Source organism: Dromiciops gliroides, chromosome 1, assembly GCF_019393635.1.
Source record: "Dromiciops gliroides isolate mDroGli1 chromosome 1, mDroGli1.pri, whole genome shotgun sequence".
Taxonomy (NCBI): Eukaryota; Metazoa; Chordata; class Mammalia; order Microbiotheria; family Microbiotheriidae; genus Dromiciops; species Dromiciops gliroides.
In genome coordinates, this window is record NC_057861.1 from 396199839 (window position 1) to 396224843 (window position 25005).

At 38.6% G+C, this 25005-nt stretch overlaps 1 protein-coding gene across 11 annotated transcripts in view; it reads left to right on the forward strand.

The window, feature by feature from the left end:
• Positions 1–25005, forward strand: part of PDE4D (phosphodiesterase 4D) — a 1961234-nt gene that overhangs the window by 1906455 nt on the left and 29774 nt on the right. Inside the window, exon 1 of one of the 11 annotated variants that reach the window (XM_043987083.1) lies at positions 20111–20500. The exons of the other annotated variants lie outside the window; for them this stretch is intronic. Within the exon in view, the coding sequence (XP_043843018.1) occupies positions 20453–20500 (48 nt within the window). The 5' untranslated portion in view covers positions 20111–20452. Of the gene's footprint in view, positions 1–20110; positions 20501–25005 lie in introns of those variants that run through there. 11 annotated transcript variants of the gene reach the window in all.

The following is a 25005-nucleotide window of genomic DNA, read 5'->3' on the forward strand; positions in this document are numbered from 1 at the left end:
TGGCCCAGACACCTTAGAGAATACAAATTCTATTCTATTTGGATATTTTGAGAGTAATGAATATGACCATAGAAGATTCCATTTCTGTCTAAACAACTGGGAAACTCATTCCATTGAGTATTGGCTCTCCTGTACTTGTGGCCTCCTGGGATCTAGTTTCTTTTTTTCCTTTTTTTTTTTTTTTTTTTTTTTTTGGTGAGGCAATTGGGGTTAAGTGACTTGCCCAGGGTCACATAGCTAAGTAAGTGTTAAGTGTCTGAGGCCGAGTTTGAACTCAGGTCCTCCTGAATCCAGGGCCGGTGCTCTATCCACTGTGCCACCTAGCTGCCCCTGGGATCTAGTTTCTAAGGCCACCTGTTGTCTGTCATCCTGGCTACCTTGAATTGAATTCCACAAACCTTTAAGTATCCATTATGGTAGGTTCTGGGTGTATAAATATGAGAGATAGAGAGGCAGAGAGAGGGAGAGAGAGGGAGAGGGAGGGAGCGAGGGATCATCCCTGCCCTTCAAGATCTTACATTTTACATGATTCATCCTTCATTTTTATACTTAGTAAACTACCTGTAGTTCTGTCAGTACACACAAGCATAGGCTTGTACATATGTGCACATAGAGGTAAAATAATTTAAAATAAAAATGAAGGGCAATTACAAAAAGAAAAAAAAAGAAATTGGGGATTATCTTGGTGATTTGAGGAAGTTGATTTTAAAGAATGAGACTCTTTTCAAAGACACCTTTTTTTACCCTCCACTGACAGGGCCAGTTCCTCTTCTGCCTCTGTCCTTCCCGCTTCCCCCTCCCTGCCCCAACGTGTTGCTTCTTTGATGTTTTTTAGCCAGGAGTATGGGACTGTGCTCAAGTTCAGGAACATGGTCTGTTGCGATTCCTGATAGAATGTGCATTGTGGGCTAGTTCTGGCTGCAAGTGAGGCTCACTGCAGGGTAGAACAATGGAGTAAGCTAAAGAGGCCAAATTGTATATTGGGTTATAAATGAGTCAGCTACAGGGTAGAATTGGGTAGGATGGAAGTGGAATTGAGAAGGCTTTATATGGAAGATTATAGGAACCAGACATTGAGGATGGGGAAAATACATTGACTATTTAGTAGTTAGTTTCCCTATGGAATAGAAGGTTAAATGGGTTGGTGGAAAAGGGAAGTGGGACAGAGGAGAAGATGACAGAGTAAGCATTGTCTTCACCCCCCCCAATCCTATTTTGACACCCCTGCATTATGTTTCCATTTCACATTTTAAGTATACATCCTTTCCAACCTGAAAGGGGTTATTAATAATTTATTAATTTATTATGAGCTTTAATTAATTTTTACTTTATTAATATTTACTAATAAGCTTTAAAGTTTGACTTATACAATGCCACCAAGATTGTTGTTGTTGTTCTTGTTCAGTTGTATCCAACTCTTCATGACCCCATTTAGAATTTTCTTGGCAAAGATAGTGGAGTGGTTTGCCATTTCCTTCTCCAGATCATTTGACAGATGAAGAAACTGAGGCAAACAGGGTTAAGTGACAGGGTCACACAGCTAATAAGTGGCTGAGGCTGAATTTGAATTCAGAGAGATGAGTCTTCTTGATTCTAGGTCCACTCGATTCTATCCACTTCACTACCTTGCTACCCCACAAAAGAGATAGTCATATGCAACTAGAGCCCGAAGGTACAAGCCTGGGTAAAACAGCTTGTGTGTGCCTTTGAAATGCTAATCTCCAGGCATGATGATTTATGGGATTCACTATGGCCTCTGTGCATGACTGAGTTTGTTTTAGTGTGAGCTGGGTTACCTAGCATTCTGTGACTACACTTTATTATTTACATTACCACTACCTAATCATAATATACTTTTTAAAAATTATGTGAATATATCCAAAGAAGAAAACTTTTATAAAAGGATTTGATGGCTTTGCTTACATGTATTTTATTTTTAAAATAAGTGAAATCCTTCCTGGAAAGGACTTTTGCTTTTTTCCTATGACATAGAAAATGTGACTACTGAGTGTCAAATGTCAATCATAGTTGCTTCTCCTTGATTCTTGGGGGCAGAGGAAACAAGAATCCAAAATAGACCCATTTCACTTAGCTCTCCCCAAATGCTGGATTGCTGAGAAGCAGGGAAATGGACTAGATGAACTTTTGGTGCATTTAGATTAGGCTTTAGCATCTCCCATAATTGGCATATTGACTGAGCAAAAGAAGAAACTCCCCAGGGATGGAGTTATTTTAGGGCTGAGATGAGATAAACCCCTTTTAACAGTGATTAGGGTGGAGATGTAATGCTTTATATTACTTAGTGCAATATTAAGCAGAATATTTTTTGTCCACTTCAATAACATCAAAACAAACAAGCTCCTGGGATACTTGGGGTTAGTTGGCAGTTACCTTGAACTTTTAATTGTTCTGAGTGACTAAGTATCTGTGGTGCTTGGAATTCAATAAGATGCATTAGCAGGAAATGGGGACCTGAGGTCAATATTTGGCTTTAGAACAGATAAAATGTTTTGCTCAGGTGTAACCTGGCTGCCTTAATTGATGTTCTGTCTTTTTTCTCTTTGATCTTTTTTGGTGTTTTCAGCTTGGGGGAGATATTGAAACCCAAGGCTCTTAATGCTTTCTTATAAAGACAATCAACTCTAGGCTTTTGTTTGGTCAAGCAATTATGGTAGCTAAAAGGTGTATGTGTGTGTGTGTGTATGTGTGTGTGTGTGTGTGTGTGTGTGTGGTGGTGGTGGTGGTGGTGGTGGTAGTAGTAGTAGTAGTAGTAGTAGTAGTAGTAGTAGAAGATGATGATGATGATAGAGCACGGGGCTTGGAGTCGAGAAGGCCAGATTTTGAATCCTGCCTTAGGTACTTACTAGCTCTGTGACCCTCAGCAAATCAGCTATCTGGGCCTCAGTTTTTAACATATATAAAATGAGGAGGTTGGTTTTGATGACTGCTAACATACCTTACAACTCTAAATGGGGCAGCCAGGGGCCATAGTGGATAGAGAGCCAGGCCTGGAATCAGGAAAACTCATCTTGAATTAAAATCTGTCCTCAGATACTTACTACCTGTGTGACCCAGGGCAAGTCACTTACCCTTGTTTGCCTCAGTTTCCTCATCTGTAAAACAGGGACACACTCTAGAAGGAAGTGGCAAACAACTCCAATATCTTTGCCAAGAAAACCCCAAATGGGGTCACGAATAGTTGGACAGCATGGAACAACAACACTTCTCAGGTTGTTGTGAGGATAAAATGAGACAATCAATACTTGAACGTGCTTTGCAAACCTTAAAGCACTATAGAAGTGCTAGCCATTATTATTTAATCTATAACCCTGTATATATGAGCCTAGGCAACTAGTACTATACTGTGTAAAGGTGGGTAGGGACAATATTAAGCAGCACATGCTTTGCATCTTCTCAAAAAAATTGACAGTTTGGGTGAGAAGACAATAAAATTAAGAGCCGAGAGGAGAAAGATGACAGTATCTTGGGTAATCTAGTTTGGGACTTGACCGTCTCGAAGAATGGGGAAGATTCAGATAAGTGGAGAGAAGGTGGAGGAATGGGTGAGGAATCCTGCAGCCATAGTAAGTAGCCAATCTGGCCATGGTCAACAGGGGAAGAATTAAGTGAGGAACTTGTGGCAGATCATACTAGAAACAAGTTGATGGTCTGTACTCTGATCAGCCTTTCAAGTCAAGAAACATGGATTTCAGCAGATGCTGAGAGAGTGATGTCAGTATATCTTTTTGGAATATTAATATTATGTTAGGTATGTAGGACAGGTATGAGTTGAGAAAGCAAGGAGGCAAGTTGGGAGACTATTCATAGGAATATATGTTTAGAGCGGGAAGACTAGTCCAGTCACCTCATTTTACAGATGAAGAAACTGAGGTTCAGAGAGATTGTAACTTGCCCATTGCATGGGTAATGCCATAAGTTAGAGTGTTAGCCATGAGAATAGATTGGGGGGAGTGGGAATGTTGGTAGGCTGGGATACTACAGTACCAATGACATGCATTCATTTTTAGCAAATCCATTCCTACTTCTGTCTGCCTAAGTTGTCTTTTAAGGTATTTTAACATGCAATTTGTATCAGTTGTCATTTCTCTAATAAATTAATCCCTATAGAGAATGATCCAAATTGTCTCTTTAGTCACTGTTTTCCATGGCTTGATGTAGGAAAAGAATAGAATTCTGTTCACTGTTCATAGTCATTTCCCACCTCTGAGATCTTTATTATAAAGTGAACATATAATTCAACAATTGAAAATATAAAGCATAGGTATTCCAAATGACACATAGACTTAGGTCAAGGTTTGGTAGGGTTGGCATATCCCATATATTCCTTAAATTTCATTTAAAAAATAAAGGTCTATAACCTATGCAGGGTAATAACAAATGAGTTACTCAGAATTTGGTGGAGGTACTGATGAAATTTTGTAGAGGTAAATGTGAAGCCCAGATAAAATAAACTAGTCATCCATTTTTCATAAATCATATGTTTAGTTATTTAATTGATTTTTATTATTTTCTTCTGTAAGCCCTCTAATCTCTATATTCCTCAAGTGTATAGCCCCCACACTGGCCAGAGTATTTCAATAAAGGGACAGCTAGGTGGCATAGTGAATAGAGCACTGGGCTTGGAGTTCAAATCCGATCTCAGACACACACTAGCTATGTGACCCTGGGCAAGTCACTTAATCCTGTTTACCTTTGTTTACTCATCTGTAAAATGAGCTGGAGAAGGAAAGGGTAAATCACTCCACTATCTTTGCCAAGAAATGGGGTCAGGAAGAATCAGACATGATTGAAAAAACGACTCAACAACAGAAAAAGCTCATACGGTTTATTCAGGAAAGTGGTTCTTAGGCCTTCACTCTCATTTTTTATACAATTCTAACATACTTGGTTATCTACTATCTCAATTCCCCTCTCAATTGGAGAAGCAAAAATTGAGTAGAATTGTGATCTACACAAGGACACTGACAAGAACCAGTGCAGAGGAGTGATAACTGATGTCAGGATAGCCAAGGAGGATTCTATAAAAAAAGGAGACAAATAAATTTAGGGAAGCATAGCAGTCTGGATCTGCTTGCTTTTTATGAATAGATAGCTCTGGCCCATAGAGGCCATTCTGACATATAGTCAGTGTCCTGGGGCACCATTTTCTGCTTTTGGAACCCATCCAGGAGACTTGTTGCTTTCAGACCCAGGACTTCTCAAGCAACCTCCTTATGAACTTGTACCCATCACAGAACTTCTGACTTGAGGCCCCAAGTCTTCTGGCCTTCCTGATCTCTGAGAACTGGTTTGGCTTCTTGGGTTCAGAGATCTGTCATACCCAAACTCTGATTACTTAAGATTATAGGTTTTAGAGCCAGATGGGAACCTTAGAGATCACCTAATCTATCCCTGCTCATTTTACAAATGAGAATGAAGGCCCAGAAAACTGAAATGACTTGTTTGGGGTCAGTAGGTAGGGTCAACAGAGGTAGTAAGTTTTGTTGTTGAGTTGTTTTAGTTGTGCCTGACTTTCTGTGACCCCATTTGGGGTCTTCTTGGCAAAAAGATATCGGTGTGCTTTGCCTTTTCCTTCTCCAGCTCATTTTACAGATGAGGGTTAAGTGACCTGCCCAAGGTCACACAGCTAGTAAGTGTCTGAGGACAGATTTGAACTTAGGTCTTCCTGACTTCAGACCGGGCACTCTCTTTGATTAGAACATGCCTTTAGCTTTGCCATTCCTTGCCTAGTATGAATGCAATTCAGTTATTTTAAAGAAACTTAAATATGGATTTGAAAACTTAAACTGAGCTTTCACATAGCTAGTAAGTGTCTGAGACTGAATTTGAACTCAGGAAGATTAGTCTTCCTGATTCTCAGCCCAGTGCTCTATCTACTGTGCCACCTTGCTGCCCCCTCAAAGGTAGCAAGTAGCAGTCATAATTGGAACACAGATACTGTGACTATCCACTTTAGTATGTGTTCATATACACCTTCTCAGCCTGTTACTGTCTCTGGATATTAACCACTTATTTTTTTTTTCTTTCTCTTCTAACTTCTACATCCACACACTGCAAGGAAAAGAAAACATACAAATTTAGAGATAATGCAACAGGATAATATAATTCTATTCTAAGTATATATAAAAAAGAGATGGTAGAAAGACTTTGGGATTGGAGTCAGAAGACTTGGGTCTGAATACTGGCTCTCCCACTTACTGCCTCCTTGACTACCTCTGTGCAAGTCACTTCAGTTCTCTGGGACTCAGTTTCCTCATCTTGGAATGAGGGAACTGAAGCAAATTAATGGAAAGGCACCGAATGCTCGAATCTTTTTTTTCCATTTTGAGGCAATTTGGGGAAGTGACTTGCCCAAGGTCACACAGCTAGTAATTGTCTGAGGCCAGATGTAAATAAACTCAGGTCATCCTCACTTCAGGGATGGTGTTCTACCCACTTTGCCACATGGCTGTCTTAGCCCTTGTTTGGCCCTTGATTCTCCCACCAGGCCAAAATCTAAAGCTGACAAACCCTTTGTGGTTACACACAGAAAGCCCAAACCAGCATAGGGTCCCCTTTCCTGCCCCACCCTCTTCCTAGTTTGGGTATTTATTCACATGGGAGCAAATTTACTGGTCCTTTCTGCCAAATTCTCACTCAGTAAATCAGAAAGCTGCTTCATGGATGGCCTACTTAAGGTGACCTTTGGCATTCTATCGGTATCACTCATCATACTTATCTGACTTTCATTCCCCCACCCCAGTGACAACAAGATCCTGGGTGTATCCCACAAGAAGCTCACAAGATACCCCTTTCTCTACAAAGGCTGTTAGCCATTGAGTACAGCATCATAATATAGTACCATAGTTCACAATAATGACTCTGAATCAATTAGAAAAATATTTTCTGTAAATATTAAGAAGGTAGAAAAAATTTTTAAGAAGGTAGGAAGGTTTTCAATGCATTTTTAGAAAGATCCTTTCTAACTTGGTTCAAGTTTTTTAAAATTGTCTTTAAAGGACTAATTTGGAAAACTTAGTTATCCTGCACAATTTATTCTCAGAAAAGGTGATAGTGTTTATTCTCTGTGGTATATTGTACTGTAACGCATAGTCTTAGACCTTTTTCTGTGAAACTGAGTGGTTGTGACGTGCTGTTGGCCACAGAGACAGTGTGTGTCAGAGAGAGGGGTACTTGAATCAATATCTTCTTGACTCCAAAGCTGTCTTTCTAATCCAGTGCCTTACAACCCTAGAGAGAAAGGAAAAAATATATTTGAGTTGCCTTTCTCTTGCTGACTTATTTTCATTTCAGTAGCTGATGAAATAATTTCTCCAACCATTCCTAGGAATGTTATTAAAAACCACAGGATTAAGCATTTGGCCAACAAACATTTCAGTTTCACATATAACCTTAGTCACATTTTCAGGCTGTCTTCGATTTTTTAAAAGAAAAAAAAATTAACAAATGGAATAGATGAACACTGGCCAATAAATATTTATTGAGCAATCAGTGTATACAGAACAGTACGTTAGACATTGTGAGATTTCAGAGAAATAAAGGACTGTAGTTCCTTTATTAGAGAAACTTAAAATTCAGAAAATCTTCAATTTGATTATACAGACAGAATATTATTAAAAATACATGAATATAAATATCAGACTATGCTAGCTTTATTTAAGTTGCTGGAAGCACTTAACAATAGTGAAGATTTATTTCTTTAGGGTTTTCCTTTCTCATTCAGTAAAGGTTAACAATAGTTCCCTCCCCCCCCCACCAAGAAAAGTGTGTTTTTTAATGAGAGATAATTAGAGAGATAATAATTCCCTTAAAATTTATTTTTAAATATCATTCTCTTAATAGAAATTGATCAGCTTGAGGAATTTTCCTGAATGTCTCCATTATAGGAATCAGGGTACATCTGCCTGTGGATTTGTCATCACTAGAGGGCAGTACAAACAAAAAGATTTCAATAGATTTCATTTTAAAATCTCATTAACATTAACATGAGAAAGTGACTTTTATAAGATCAAAATTAGGTGTTGATTTATTCAAAAGAATCCTTAATAGAAGTTTTCATTATGTAGCTATTCAGATAAGCTTTTGTTACTGTACCAGTTGAAAACTAATTCTTGAACAGGATAAACTAATGGTTAAAATACACATCTCTGAAAATGACAGGTTTCTTTAGGTATTTTTTTTCCCACAAGAGCACTGTTTTGTAATTATGTTATTTAAAAGCTGAGTGTCACTCTGGCCCTCAGTTCTTTTCTCTTTAACACACACACACACACCAAATAAAAAATGGAAGTTTAGCAAATTAAAATTGAGACTCATTATCACATTATCATGTTTAGTAGTCCATATGGTAGGGCTATCTGAAAGCCTGATTTTCACCTTTTTTTTTTTGCCTTTGGTCCATAACATCTTTAATACCATCTTGTAGCTTATAGATAGAAGGTGTAAAATAACAAATCTAGATTATATATTCTACAAAGAAGATCGTTTTAGATGGCACAACAAATGCCACCGGATCAAAAATGCTTTTATCATTTCTCCTATTTATACGCCCCTTCTCTCCTATAATACTGCCGACACAGGCCTTCATCACCTCCTGCCTGGACTATTGCAGTAGTTGGTGGTTGGTCTCCAACCACAAGTCTCTCCCCATTTCAATCTATCCTCCACTTACCTGCCAAAGGTCTGACTATGTATCCCCACCCCCTATACATTCTTCTAGTTCCCTATTGCTTCCAGGATTAAATTATCAGCCTTCTCCCTCAAGTCCTGCACGTATTCTACAACCAGTAGTCATTCTGTGACCTGATTTAGGGTATAGTCAGTGTCCCCCATCCCATACCTGGATGGCTTTCCTTCCTCATCTCTGCCTACTGGCTTCTTTCAAGTCTCAGCTAGAATCCCATCTTTTACAAGAAGAATATTCCGGTCCCCCTTAAATCTAGTGACTTCCCTCTGTTTGATTATCTCCAATTGATCCTGTATATGGCTTGTTTTGCACATAGCTGTTTGCATGTCATCTCTCCCATGAGACTGTAAGCTCCTTGAGAGCAGGAACTGTCTTTTACTTTTATTCATATGCACGGGGCTTATCATAATGCCTAACACATAATAAGCACTTAATAAATGATTAGTGACTGACTGATTTTATACCCAAAAGATTTCCAAATATTAGTGAATGAGTCACTTTTCCAAGCATATTTAGTATAAGAATTCCAATACAGAAAAAGAATATGGACTATTCTTTAGCATTCATAACAGTAAGTCGCATCTGTGGATCACTTTGAAGTTTTGTGAAAGAATTTCCTTAACAAATTTGTGAGAGGGATCCAGAGGAAACTGGAACTCAGTTAAGTGATGTATAGTATTCTACCTATAAATTATAGATTATCCATAGGAGTGTAGAAAAAAAGAATGATTCAAAATCAGTATTACTAAATATGTTGACCTTTAAACTAAATTAGTCGAAAGGTTGGACATACTTTGGCACTCAAAGGCTGAAACTTTGATACTGGTTTGCTACATGTAGATTTACATTTATTTATTCATTCATTTATTTGCCTATCTATCTACTATTTTTGTCAATCCATCATAGATTTAAACAAAGCTGGAAAGGTTCTTAAAGACGATCTAGTCAAACCCATCATATTAAAATTGAGGAAAGTGAGTACCAGAGAGATTAATGACACATAGGTAATAACAGAGGCAGAATTGGAACCCAGGACCTCTCTCTTTCTAGTATTTCACCCTTCCTTTGTACTTAGGAATGGTCAGAAGAAGAGAATGGTGGTTGTTTTTTGAATGACACTGCCCCTTCTTGTTCACCAGAAATTGTTCTCAGATCTAAGGCTGTTTTTAGTGCACATTTGTTTTTGTTCAGTCATTTCAGTCGTGTCTGACTTTTTGTGATCCCATTTGGATTTACTCGACAAAGATCTTGGAATGGTTTACCATTTTCTTCTCTAGCTCATTTGACAGATGAGGAAATAGGGTTAAGTGACTAGCCCAGGCTCACACAACTAGTAATTGTTTGAGGCCAGATTTGACCTCAGGAAGATGAATCTTTCTGATCTCAGGCCTAACACTCTATCCAGTGTGCCCCCTAGTTGCTCCTAGTGCCCATAGTAGACACTTAATAAATGTTTGTTGTGGAACTAGTCAACTATGTTTCATTTGGTCCTACCAGAAATTGTTGGAAACAGGTAGGAGCATTGTTACAGATGCAGAAACATATGGGAAGAAGTTAAGTGGTTTGCTTAAGGTCCTGTAGATTAGGAAGTATGTGCTGGAGTCAGGAATCAAACCCAGGTTACCCTATGTCAAATCTATGGCTCTTTCCAATACTTTTTTTTTTTTTTTTGCAGGGCAGTGAGGGTTAAGTGACTTGCCCAGGGTCACACAGCTAGTAAGTGTCAAGTGTCTGAGGCCACATTTGAACTCAGGTCCTCCAGAATTCAGGGCCAGGGCTCTATCCACTGCGCCACCTAGCTGCCCCCTTTCCAATACTTTAGGAAAGAATGCCATATAAACTATTCCCAATTAATAAATATCCTTGTCACTTAGAGGAAAGCCCTCCATAACTTCAGTGCTTTGATATTACTGAACGTGCTTTTCTAGAAAAAGGCAAATCTGTTACATTCTGAATGGTCATAGAACCCTAACCTCTCATCATTGCAACTTGGAGGTTGCTGTAGCTTTCTTTGTGTCCAATTTGACATGGAGATGTTATACAATGACATAAATGACACCATACATTCTAAAACGAGCTGTTTTTAAGATTTGATTTTTAACAAAACTGAATTATTTCATTTCCCATGATTAATGAAGCATAAACTTGTGATATCATTGGGAGCTAATCCATCTTGAATGGAACAGTTTAATCATAGATATTGGGGGCATGTTTTCAGCAAGCTGTAGTTACATGTGATATGACAGAAGGAACACAACATCACTAATAGTAATAGACTTTTAAATGGTTTCATCTATTTAAGTAAAACAGCAGGCCTGGATTTTCTGCAAGAAACTTAAGTATTTAACAATTCTGTATATTTCAAATAAAAGGTTCATCTGTGAGTGTTAGATGCCTTTTTAAAGGTATTAATCTATTGAACCCTTCTTTGATTCAACACACATTTATTAAGCACTTACTGTGTACAGGAGGCACTGTGCTGTGTTTTAGAAATATTTTTCCAGCTCTCAAGGAACACAGTATCCTCTTGAGAGAAACATTTTTTAGTTATCCCAGACATTACAGAAGCAAAGTACATGAAGTGAGAAAGCTCATGGAATAGATGGAGGGAAAGTTGACAGTCCAATTCACTTAAATCATAGTCCACATGGGGTGTAGTAGTGTGAGATAAGGTTGGAAGAGTATGGGAAGTGCTAGTTAGGTCTGTAGAAGGCTTTGAATGGGAGGCCCAGGAATTTGAGCTTTAGTTATTAAAAGGTAGGGAGCAATGGAGGAGTTTTGAGCAGAAGAGTGACCTGATCAGACATGTGCATCAGGAAAATCTGAAAATGATATATGACAGTCAGTTTGAAGGAGAAGAGAGGAGAGGGAGGAAAACCTACTGAGGCTCTTAACAGTTGCCTTGTTTTTCATCTGTAGTCTGTGAATTTGTCTATTTATATTTTTTGATAACTATTTCATTATAATTGATTTCCTTTGTGATCCTATACACTTTATTTTAGGCATTGAGGAACATTGTTCTTTGAAAAGGAGTCCATAGACTTTTCCACACTATCAAGCCTTCTCTCTCTCTCTCTCTCTCTCTCTCTCTCTCTCTCTCCCCCCCTCTCTCTCCCTCTCTCTCTCCCTCTCTCCCCCCCCCCCCTCTCTCTCTCTCTCTCTCTCTCTCTCTCTCTCTCTCACACACACACACACACACACAGAGCTAATAAGGTTAAGACCTGATGGGCATTCATATCTAAATTGATGAGGGTTCCGCCCTTGACTTTCTCCTCCTTCCAGTCTATCTTGGAAACAGAAACATTGTTCTTTGAAAAGGGGTCCATAGACTTTTCCACACTATCAAGCCCTCTCTCTCTCTCCCCCTCTCTCTCCCTCTCTCTCTCCCTCTCTCTCTCTCTCTCTCTCTCTCTCTCTCTCTCTCTCTCTCTCTCTCTCTCTCTCTCTCTCTCACACACACACACACACACACACACACACACACACACACACACACAGAGCTAATAAGGTTAAGACCTGATGGGCATTCATATCTAAATTGATGAGGGTTCTGCCCTTGACTTTCTCCTCCTTCCAGTCTATCTTGGAAACAGAAACATTGTTCTTTGAAAAGGGGTCCATAGACTTTTCCACACTATCAAGCCCTCTCTCTCTCTCTCTCTCTCTCTCTCTCTCTCTCTCTCTCTCTCTCTCTCTCTCTCTCTCTCTCTCTCTCTCACACACACACACACACACACAGAGCTAATAAGGTTAAGACCTGATGGGCATTCATATCTAAATTGATGAGGGTTCCGCCCTTGACTTTCTCCTCCTTCCAGTCTATCTTGGTGGTAGTGGAAACAGAAACATTGTTCTTTGAAAAGGGGTCCATAGACTTTTCCACACTATCAAGCCTTCTCTCTCTTCCTTCAAATTGACTTTCATATATCATTATCAGATTTTCCTGATCATGTCTGATCAGGTCACTCTTCTGCTCAAAACTCTTCCATTGCTCTCTACCTTTTAATGACTGAAGCTCAAATTCCTGGGCCTTCCATTCAAAGCCTTCTACAGATCTAACTAGCACTTCCCGTACTTTTCCAACCTTATCTCACACTACTACCCCCCATGTGGACTATGATTTAAGTACTACTACATAGCTATTAAGTGTCTGAGGCCAAATTTGAACTCAGGTCTCCCTGACTTTGGTCCCAGTACTCTATCTACTGTACCACCCGCTGCCTCAAACACCAAGGTTATAAACATGAGAGACTTGGTGAAAGGTGGTGCCAGGAACAGAAATAATAACATCAGGAGGAAAAGTCAGTTTTGTTGTTATTGAAGAAGGATAAACTCCATTTCATGTGCATTAAGCTTGAAGCATGAGCAAATTAACCAGCTAGGGATGTCCTTAGTTCATGCAGATCTGTAGCTTGGGAGAAAGGTCGAGCATGGAGATACAGATTCAGGAGTCTGCATAAATGTGACGCGGCAAATCATGCTAGCACTGAATTGGCACAGTTAAAGGTGAGGGGGGAAGAACAGATTGGTAAGCAGAGAGTTTGGAGACAAAGCCCCTTTAGGGGAATACCACCTTTAAAGCGTGAAGAAGAAAAACTGATAAAAACAGAGAAGAGCAATGAGAAAGAAATGAGGAAAGCAGGGAGAGTTTTGTCTCAGAAGTCAAGTGGTGCAGAAAGGTCAAAGTTGAGGATAGAGAAAAGCTTATCAAGGTTGACAATAAACTTGATGACCTTTGAGAGAATATTTTCAGTACAGGTGGAGGCTTGTAAGAGCTTTACAAGGAATCAAGGAGTGTGGGTGTGTGACAAAAAAGTATAAGAATGCTGCGTTGCTATCAAACTTCTTTAAAAAGTAAATGTACTTGGGAGCCACTAGGTGGCGCAGTGGATAGAGCACCAGCCCTGGATTCAGGAGGACCTGAGTTCAAATCCCACCTCAGACACTTGACACTTACTAGCTGTGTGACCTTGGGCAAGTCACTTAACCCTCATTGCCCTGCCAAAAATAAAAGCAAAAGTAAAGCAAAAACAAACAAAAAAACACACCAAACTGAGTTTATTACAAGAAAAATGAACATGCATGTGGAACCCAGTGTATGTGCAGAGAGTTCACAATCCAAATAGAAGCTTGTATATTTATGAGATAGCAACAAAGAGGGGAGCAAAGACAGCAATCCCCTCATAAATGGGAGTGGCGTGGCAGGAGGAAATACAAGATACACACATGCAAATGGGAGATAATGTCCGAGGGGACCAGGAAAGGCTTTCTGCAGAAGTTGAGGTTTGAGCTGAGTCTTGAAGGAAGCCCGAGAAGGCAGGAGGTGGAGATGAGGGACAGCATTAGAAGAACAAGACAGTTTCCATGCAAAAAAGGCCTGGAGCTGAGAGATTGGAACACAAGAGAAAAACAATCCTTCCCCATTTGCAGGACATGCTTACTTAAAAAGATCTGTGAATTCATCACTGTGGGTACTAGTGCTACTCAAAGAATATAACCCATCCAGGCAATTAACAAGCATCTATTAAGTGCTTAGTGTGTCCACTCATTGACACAGAGTGGATAGAGAGCCAGCCTGGGAGCAAGGAAGACCTTGGTTCACATTCTGCCTCTCATACACACCAGCAGTGAGACTCATGACAAGTCTCTTAACCTCTCAGTGCCCTAGGGAACTAAGTACTCTTGGGTTGCAGAGAAGATGTGGATCTGTATTGTAGAGGAACTTTCTTTATCAGGGAATCACTTATATCACTGAAATGACAGAACAGTCCCTTATCCTCTGTGTACCATTTGGGATTTTCTTGACAAAGATAATCAAGTGGTTTGCCATTTCCTTCTCCAGCTCATTTGACAGACAAGGAAACTGAGGCAAACAAGGGTAAGTGATTTGCCCAGGGTCACAGAGATAGTAAGTGTCTGAAGCTGGATTTGCACTTGGGTCTTCCTGCTCCAGGCTCAGCACTCTATCTATTATGCCACCTAGCTGCCCTGCCTGCTAGGCATTAGGGACACAAAACCAAAAGTCATAAGTGCCTGCCTTCAAGAAACTTACATTCTGTGCAGGGAAAGACTTATACATAAAATACATTCAGAAATCATCACTAGGTAGATAGTTTTGTAAGTTACTGTGGGGGCAGCTAGGTGGCACAGTGGATAGAGCACCAGCCCTGGATTCAGGAGGACCTGAATTCAAATCCGGCCTCAGACACTTAACACTAACTGTGTGACCCCTGGGCAAGTCACTTAACTCCAATTGCCTCACCAAAAAAAAAAAAGTCTTAATTTTTAAAAATGAATTGCTGTGGTCAGAAAAAAAAAATCATCCCTTGCCGGCCATCCTTTTGATGATGAGAGTCCCTGAACTTATTTAGGAAAGTCCTCAGGTGACAGATGCACACAAGCCACACACAGTAGGCCCATATTTGAAGCCTTTCCAGCATGGTGTAGGATGTGTCAGAGCTTGTGCTCTCCTGATGTAGGCTTCAAGAATCCAGGGTCACCTCTACCCCATGATGAAGCATATGGTGTAGGGCTTCTGTGGAGGCTGAGTAAACTACTTCTATTAAAAGCTATAATTTAACCTTATCCAATTTCCACCTTGCATAAAAGGTGCTATTGCTTTTCAGAATTCCAGTCACCAACTCCTCAGTGAATTCTAGCACTTAACACTGCCTAGCACATAGTGGTTGCTAAATGAATGTTTATTGACCGACTATATCCTGCATTTGAGCATACAAGATGTGTACAGTAAGCCAGTGCTGAGTATAGGTTATAGAATCTTGAGTTCTCTATAACAGGCCCAACCTATGTCATTTTGCCTTTCCCCAAAGACCTTTACTGAAAGGGAAGCCACTACCTCTCAATGGACTCCCAAAGTGGCCCATTACATATTTCAATAGGCTTTATATACCAAGTCTAAATTTCCCATCTACAATTTCTATCCATTGCTCAGCATTCACCTTTGAGGAACCAGCAAGAAGTAATCTTGTCACTCTTCTACATGTTGTTGTTCAGTCATGGCTGACTCTTTGTGACCCCATTTGGGATATTCTTGGCAGGGATACTGGAGTAGTTTGCTGTTTTCTTCTCTTGCTCATTTGACAGATGAGGAAACTGAGGCCAAAAAAAGTTAAGTGACTTGCCCCGGGTCACACAGCTAGTAAGTGTCTGAGGCTGAATTTGAACTCAGGAAGATGTCTTCCTTACTTGAGGCCTAGTACTCTATCCACTGTGCCATTTGTGGTGAAGGATATTTACAGAACATCTGGCTTAGTGGGGGAAAAAATGACATTCCTCTAAATATTTGAAGACAACTGTGTGCCAACTACATCTTCTCTTCTCTAGGATACATATCCTTTGTTTTTTCACCCTACCCTCATATGATGCTTCCTTGATGCTCCTCAGCTCTTAGCACCTCAAACTCAATGTATTCTGCTTCATTTTAGTCCTTCCATTCTCTCCATTGCCATTCAAATATTCCCTTTATTCATGATTAAAATACAGGATTTTAAAAAAATGTGAGTGGGTATAATCTTTAAGCAAGCATGCTTTTAACAATGAGTTAGATTTTTGTAAATACCACATTTATTTTTTTCCCTTTAACATATCAAAGTTTAAAGTAATTTAGTATGAAAGAGAAAGTGCATCAATATGTACTTCAATAAACCCATGATCATATCAGTGTGGATTCCCCCCTTTCTGAATGTCTCCATTCCTTCTCATGCTGTGCTAATTCATATTCTTCCATGGGATCCAGGAATCTTACAGAAATATTCAGAAATGCTCTCTGCACCTAAATGTGCACAGAGAGCTAGTAACACATATCTGATTATTTATGAATAAAGCCTCCTGTGGAAGGGACTCAAAGCAACTTCATAGTTTTACATGTATGTATTTCGAGGCTAAATGTGACGATGTTATAGGTATATGACATGGCTTTGTTCATACCCTCTGAGTACTATCAGGCATATATGAAACTTGAGCTTGAAAAGTTTTTTTGATAAGGAAATTGTTTGAAACCTGGAATATATGTTTTTCCACATAAATATTTTTATTGGTGATTAGGTACCCAGACTAGCCTAAAGAGGCTTATTTAAGCCACAATGTAGCTGAAATATTATGCATTTATTATTTTAAAAAATCATTTCAAACAATTACCAAAAGAAAAAAACAATCTTTGTCTCCTTTTGAATGAAAAAAAGGAATTAGATAAAATAGATGTGTGTGGGGGGCAGCTAGGTGGTGCAGTGGATAAAGCACCAGCCCTGGATTCAGGAAGACCTGAGTTCAAATTCCGCCTCAGACACTTGACACTTAATTGTTGTGTGACCCTGGGCAAGTCACTTAATCTGATTGCCCTACCCCCCCCCAAAAGATAGATGTGTTTGTGTGGGGGGGGGTGTCTGTGTGTGTTTCAAGAGATTTTGAAGATTACCGGACCATTAAGGAATGCAGAAGTTACTGGCCATGGTCATTTATAATGTCCAATTTCACTTAAAATCTTCTAGCTTTCTTTGATACAGATATGTCACTAGTACCACTTTTAGGCTTATGGTTCTGGCAATTTTGGGGCCCACATATGTAATGACAGGAAGGAAGGGAAATAATTTTTCTGTAGTAATTTAGCAAGAGTTAGCAATAGGTGAAGGAGGAGGTAAGTAAGAGAGAGAGAGAGAGAGAGAGAGAGAGAGAGAGAGAGAGAGAGAGAGAGAGAGATGAAGTTGTCAAAGGTACAATTAAGTGGGAGGGAGAAGGGTCTAAGTAAGAAATGTCAGTTCTCTTTTAATTGAAACTTGGCTGGTGCAGCAGTTTGAGAGAGCTTGTTTACTAAGGGGGAAGGGTTGGTATTCCATTGTGTAATTAGCCACTCATATGTGCATTTGCCACCTAAGTCCTGGATTTATTTCAAGGTTTATAGACATGCTTAGTTGATCTAATTGTGGCATTTATTCTGAAATTACAAACTGCTCTAATGTACAAAGAATACTGAAGGTGCAGAAGATGTCTGTGTGCCACCCCACCACCATTGATTCTAATTTAGAGACATGTTGCAGAATATTGTTTCTGCCTAGAACTTGGTAGACTAAGTCTAGATGACCTGAGGAGGTTAGGATTTGTGGGGTTTTATACCAAGGTCAATTAAAGCAGCTAGAGTAGCCCTTTACCAGTGTTCCAGTTCAAGATATGTGAAATGTAGGTGCTTCTGAATATAACAATCTTGTCTAGGTCAAAGATTGGTAGCATTTCTTTGGTGTCAAAGGCTGTACTTAATGGTTTCATCAGTCACTAGCTACTTCTTTTCCAGGGTCTTCCCAAATAAAGGTGCATAGAGAAAAATGTTCAAGTTCACACAGTTAGCAAATGCTGGAGTCATGTCTGGAACCAGGTCTTTTGACTCCCAAGTTCAGTGCTTTTTTGACTACACCAGGCTATCTTCTCAATATTTTCACAGATTGGATATTAGCACTTAGGTAGTCCTGCTTTGGGTTATCCCTGCTCGCTCAGAAGGCTTGTATACAGATAAATTAATTTTAAAGTGAATTAACCCTAACATCCTAACAAGCATAAATGAAGAGGCAGATTGGCTTTTACAAATTATGAAAAGTACTCAGCAGGCAAAAAGGAAAAAATAACATATTATTCAGATGATCTGAGCTGCTACTCCTCTGTCATATTGAAAATTGAGAGCTACCATTTCAAGCGAAGATTCTGAGCTACTCAGAAAGTACAACATATTCTCTCATCCCCCAATGTTAGATTTATCCTGCCCTCTATTAGGAGAAAAAGAAAAAAGAAAAACAAATATGCATAGTCAAGTAAAAGAAATTCCCACATTAGTCACATCCAAAAATGTATATTTCATTCTGTTACCTGGATTTAGCCTTAAAAAAAGTTGAGAGGGATAGAGGTTCAAAAATGAATCAGGGAATTTTTCTTTAGTTTCAAAGGCATTTAGCAAAACCAGGAAAAATTTCCTAGAGTATGTGAATGGAGGCAAATGTTTCCAATATACCCTTGCTCTATCTCCTTTTGCCACAAGGCAGCTGGGTGACCCAGTGGAGATAGCTTTGGGCCTAGAGTGAGCAAGACCTAGTTCAAAACCCACCTCAGACACTTTTGGGGGGAGGGGGAGGGGCAATGAGTGTTTAGTGAGTCGCCCAGGGTCACACAGCTAGTAAATGTAAAGTGTCTAAGGCTGGATTTGAACTCAGGTCCTCCTGAATCCAGGGCTGGTGCTTTATCCACTGTGCCACCTAGCTGCCCCCCAGACACTTATTGTGTGACCCTGGGCAAATCACTTGGCTTCTGTGTACCTCAATTTCTTGAACTGTAAAATGGGGGTAATAATAGCACCATCTTCCCATGCTTATTGTGAGGTTCAATTGAGATATTATTTGTTAATTACTAGGCATAATGTCTGCCACATAGTAGACACTTAATCGCTTAATAAATGTTTGTCCCCTTCCCCTTGTCTCTTGTTGCACAGCTCTTCCCTGAAGTCTTTTGTTTCTTAATTCTTCTTCACATAGCCCCTATTTTGGACTCAGAATTCCCTCATCGTTTACTACTTTTAGGTAAGAGAAAAAGGAGAAATCAGTAGCACTAGGGTGGGGCTAAGAGAGGAAGAGGAGGTTAAAATGGAGGATAGAATCAATACCTGTGATCCTAGCAAGTCCTAGGCAAAACACTGTTTCAAGTCTTGTTTCTCTTTGGATTATAACAAATATAGTTAGGAAAAACTGAACAATTATTACACACATCTGAGGTGTGACCATAAAGTGATCTTTATGAGAATAACTTTCCATTCTCTGGTTTATGGGAACCAGTCTCATCACTGTGTAATCACCCAGTGTATTAAGTAATGGACTTTGGGGAGCCAGTGTCAGCGTTAGGGAAATCTATTTATTTTGTGGTGGTGCACTCCCCTCCACCTACCATTCGAGTATTAGAGGAACCGTCATTTTGTTTTTTGAGGTGAAGGAAGAAAATATAAAAATGTGTCAACATCTCTTTCTGCAAACGTTATTAAAAATCATTCTTGATAAAGAATGAACTGTTCAGAAGCATTTCTAGGTATTTTAAGGACATTACTCAGCCTGACAAGAGAGGGGGACCCCACTCATCTTTCTTTGGAAATCTCCCTGCTGCAGGGATGCCTGGATTCTTACATGGCATTTACCAGAGAAAAGGAGAAATACCCTTTCCCCCCCTACTCCCCGCCAGAGATTTATCCTTTGCCAACCAATGAAAAAGTAGCATACATTGAATCTATATCCCTTCCTCCTATATATTTTAGCATGGAATGTGATTGGCTCTTAGTTGAGGCTTTCTGGGAGGGATTTCTTGACACTGTTCACAGCTTTCCCTGCAGGTCCTTATTTGGTAGCTGTTGACAGAGCAAGTCTTCCCAGCAGCCGAGCATCTTGACATACATTATTCATTAAGTCCTGGTTCTCTGGGAAAGATGCAGACCCCTAGATCTTTAGCTATTTCTTTAACTCATGCAGCTTCTTTATTCAGACTAGTTCTTGCATTTTATTCCACTTTGGAGTTTCACAAATGGCATTTATTCAACCGGAAGACTGCACAATGGGATTTGATGCCAGAATGTCTTATATGTACTTAATTATAAAAAATATTTAACGACCCAACAGAGCGCTCTGGTTTGTGGAGATTGAGAGTATTGAGTATTGTAAAGGAATAAGTATTTCAGAACTTAATAATAATATAAATAATCAATCAAAAATGCCTGAAGCAAACTATTTACTGTCAGTGTCTTGGGGCTACATAAAGGTAGGATTTTTTTTTGTATCAGTTTTTTATTTTTTTATTGTAATTTGTGGGTGTGCAGAACTTATGTGTGGTTATGCAATTTATCTGTAGAGAAACTACAGAGAAGATAATTATTTTGAATTTTGACAACAATGTATATAATTTTGTGTGGTAATTGCTATTTTTTTTTCTAAAAAGAGAGTATGTGGAATCTGACAAAGAAATAAAGATTAGACTGTCTAAGCTTCTAAGCAACCTGATTTGGCTACATATGCCTTCAATTTGACTTGGTACATTAGCCATGTGCAAAGAAGTATAGAATTGAAGAGTTTAAAATGAAAAGAGCAATTTATTACTTAACTCTCAGTGCATTTAAGTACAGTATATAGTTAAAGTAACTTTTTTAAAAAGTGAGAAGTTATCTCTCTATGAAACATATAGATTTCAGTTATTCTTTGTAATACTCAGATGCCAAAATAAATCTTCATTTGAGACCTTTCCCCCAGAAAATTATTAGACCGTCTTATTTGAGCTAATGAATGAATTCAGCCTTATGCCTAAGTGTATTTACATACACACTGATAGGATATGAAATCAGCAGAATAGCATGATCAAGAACATTGATTGCTATTTTTTCTTTGTTTTATTTTGGATTAAAGCCATAGAATTTTTTTTTTTAATCCAGGTTATCTTGAAATTTTGTGAATGGATTGCTGAAATAAAATTCTTGCAACTGTAACTCATGTAAATTGTAAAGCATGATGGCTTTTTTATTATGTGCTATCCCAAATCATAATTTAAAGGAAATTAATTGATATGCTAAATTAAACCTAACCATTTTAATGCCTGGTAGGTTTTCTTAAATCCTCTGTTGTGGGATATAGTGACAGCATGGTGATCAGGTCTCCATAAAGGAAGCCAGAGGTGGAACAACCTTCTTGAATCACTTTGCCCATCTTTTCCTAGCAAAACATTGCTATGGAAACTAAAGTATATTCTTATATATTTGAACTACTCACAATTCATCTGTGGAAACCTAGGACAGTTTCTCTTTACCCTGGGCTCATAGAACTAAAAGGGCTCTAGGACGCTCGCTCTCTCTCTCTCTCTCTCTCTCTCTCTCTCTCTCTCTCTCTCTCTCTCTCTCTCTCTCTCTCTCTCTCTCTCTCCCCCCCCCCTCCCTCCCTCCATTCCCCCCCCCTCCCTCCCTCCATTCCCCCCCTCCCCCCCCCCAGCCTCTGTCTCTCATTGCTCTTTTCAATGGAAGATTCCCCTTTGTGGTTAGATTTCCTAGAATGCAAGGAGGACTTCCTTTGGCTTTTCTTGCCAGAGTAGATAAGATTTGCCCCCCCACCCCCACCGCTTCTTTCCCCTACCCTTTAAATTGTGTTATCTTGTTTAGTTTTAAGATAGATAGAACTTCAGTTTGAATTTTTCAAGTCACCTCAGGGCCTTAACCTGCTTATATTTGATAACATGTAAAACTCTGAAGAAATACAAGTTATAAACCCTACCTCTAAAAAACTAAATGGAGAAAGGATTTTTCAAGCTATGATGTTCAAAAACTACCTCTAATGAAGAAAATATTCATTGGGCAGTTTATATGTGTGTTGTTATTTCTATACATTGATTCTATACGTTATACTATTTTCAAAACTGTTTTTAAAAAGAAAAAAAAGCCCTAGCCTACCAAACCTTGATGCCTTCATTTAAAGATAACCAATGTGGCAGCTAAGAAAATATTGTGCATCAGCACTTTTCTTATATACTTATTTGTATATGTGTCACTATGCAGTCTATTCAGATGAACAAAAAAAAAATGTATCCCTAATGTTTGAATTGGACATTCTTTGCTTGTATATCAAGAATCCTATACAGTTTGTGCTGTATCAAAGCATTACGGTGTAACTATAGCCATGGCCCAGAGATTCCAATTCAAGATTTCAGTATGTCCCACAATTTAACTAGACACACACAAGTAACACACATATAATCTACACAGCAGTTTTCTTCCATTAGAATAAGTGATGAATTTTTGCTTCGTGCAAAAATGAATGAGGTTTTTTTGAGTTTAAGAAGCAGAATGAGGTGCCGATGTGGGTGTGTTTTCCCTTTACCTCCTTCATTAGGTGCTGTGCAGCATTGAAATACTGATGCATGATAGGAGAACAAAGGGCCTAAAAACCTCTACTTCCTCGTTGCCCCTCTTTCCTTTGTTGCAGCTTTTCTTCCTGATGTCTTCAGCACACCCCAGAGTAAAATAATCACATTAAATCATAAACAGAAAATAGCTTGGGGAAGGGATAATTTTATAAAACAATACCAAATATCGACTGTACCTTATTGTTCCTTTGGTTACTTCTTTGGGGCAAATTTACTTACATCTATTGGACCAACACAGTTTGGTATGTCAAATTCACAAGAAAAAAAAATCCCTATTTTATTCACTTTTCTCAAGACAGAAAGAGAAATTAAATTATATGTTTGTGCTGTTATTTTAGTGAGGTGTGAATATCCATCTGTGATTAGAAATGTTTGTGGTAAGCTTTAGTACACTGTCATACAGTATTGTGTCAAAAGTCTTAGTGCAGTTTTAAGCTTTAATGAATTAAAACTCCATTAATGCTTTTAGAATACCTGATATAATGGCTAGAAACACAAAGCAGCTAATTTGGTAGTATCTGCTCCAATGGGGAATGCCTGCAGAAGTGAATACAAAGGATGTTTTGTTTGGATAATTAATTTAGTTTCTTTGGTCTAAAAAATTTAGGTACATACACATCTACACACATACATACATCAGAGTCAAAGTTATACGTTATTGCTTCATGGGAATCTGTCTTTTCTTTAGGAAATAATCCTGTTTGTTTTTTCTGACTTTTGAAACTTTGCTAGAAGGTCATCAACCATTACGTACAGATATGTTATCAATGAATGAATATTGGCTCCATTACAACATACCAAGTTATGGTCTTGATAGATTGACTTTCATGTAGTCAAAGAGTTTTCTCTCTTTTTTTTGTATTTAGAACACAAGCAGTTAGCTTTTTAAGATCATGTCTACACAATGCAGAAACAGCCAGCAAAAAAAGAAATTCCATTATGTCAATGGCCTATTTTGAATAGTGTCCTAAAAAGTTTCTGTTCATTCACTGAACTGCATTTAAAAAAAATATTTTGTTGTCATGTTCATAGCCCCCAAACGCCTACCAAGCAAGTGTAAATTGCTGGGGGAAAAGCTGGGTATATTTGCAGTTACACCCAATTTTTTTAACTTAGTCATCATCATAAAAATGATACATTTCTAAGCTTTTCTGCTTATATAAATTCTGCCCTAAATAAAATCATGGAGTACTTTCCATGTATTTCAGAAGGAATGCTTGACTATGTGTGAGTGTGTGTGTTGGCTAAAAATCAGAAAGTGGTTTTGTGGAAAAGCTAGGCTAGCTTCCACTTAGGGACTTGACAGTATTATTTAATGACTTTGGGGCATAGGAGGACAACCTGAAGGAAGAATGTGGGAGAATTTATGTGTCCGTCTCCCATGCCTGTGTTCTCCTGTACTTACCTCATGGAATCTTATATCACTATGGGGTTGCTTTCTGTATTGGCATGGAATCCTAGCTCCACTCCTCACCTTCTATAAAACCTCTTACAAATCTTGGTTTATAAACATGAATTAAATGTAGTTAGCAGATTCAGTTTAGATGTTTGCTTCTGAGGATGTCATATAGGATTCAGTTAAAAAAAGTGAATGTATTTGAAATAAAGTAAAATGGTCAGCTTTTACAATAAATAATGTTTTTTATTCCCATTTTAAAGAGGAGAAAAAACAAGATTAAGTCAGTTTTCCTGGATCATGTGGCAAGAACTTAGAACAAGAACTTGAAAGAGCAAGAACTTGAACCTGAGTCGTCCTGACTTCCATTCCTATATACCAAACTACACCTCATTGAACTAAGGATATTAATTTTCTTAGCATGAATTACAGGCACTAAAGAAGAGACCTCTATTTAAAGGTTGAGGTTCTATGGAAATGTTAAGGGATGATGGTATTATAATAATGATCGTGCCACTGCTATTTTTTTGCTTGAACAGGAGGTGGTCCCCTTAAGCATATATTACTGGTCCAAATATATTTGGGTCCTTGATCTTTGTATCTTAATAAAGTAGTTAATCAGAGGCACAGAAGTAAATTAAGGCATACTGTGCATTCTATTTATCTAGGCAGTATGTTGTAGTGAGTAGAATGTTGAACTTGGAATCAGAAATATCTAGGTTCAAATTCTTCCTTAGTAACTTGTCATCTGTGTGACCTGGGACAAATCACTTAATAATTCATCTAAGTTTCCTCATTTTTTTAAAAGGGCATTGCACTTGCCCTCCAAGGTCACTTCCAGCCTTAAATCTATGATCCTGTGAATTTATTTGGAATATAATTATAATCATGCATGTATCCAGTGATTATAAACTCTTTAAGATCAGGGATAGTTTTATTTTTTGACTTTATATCCCCAGTACATTGC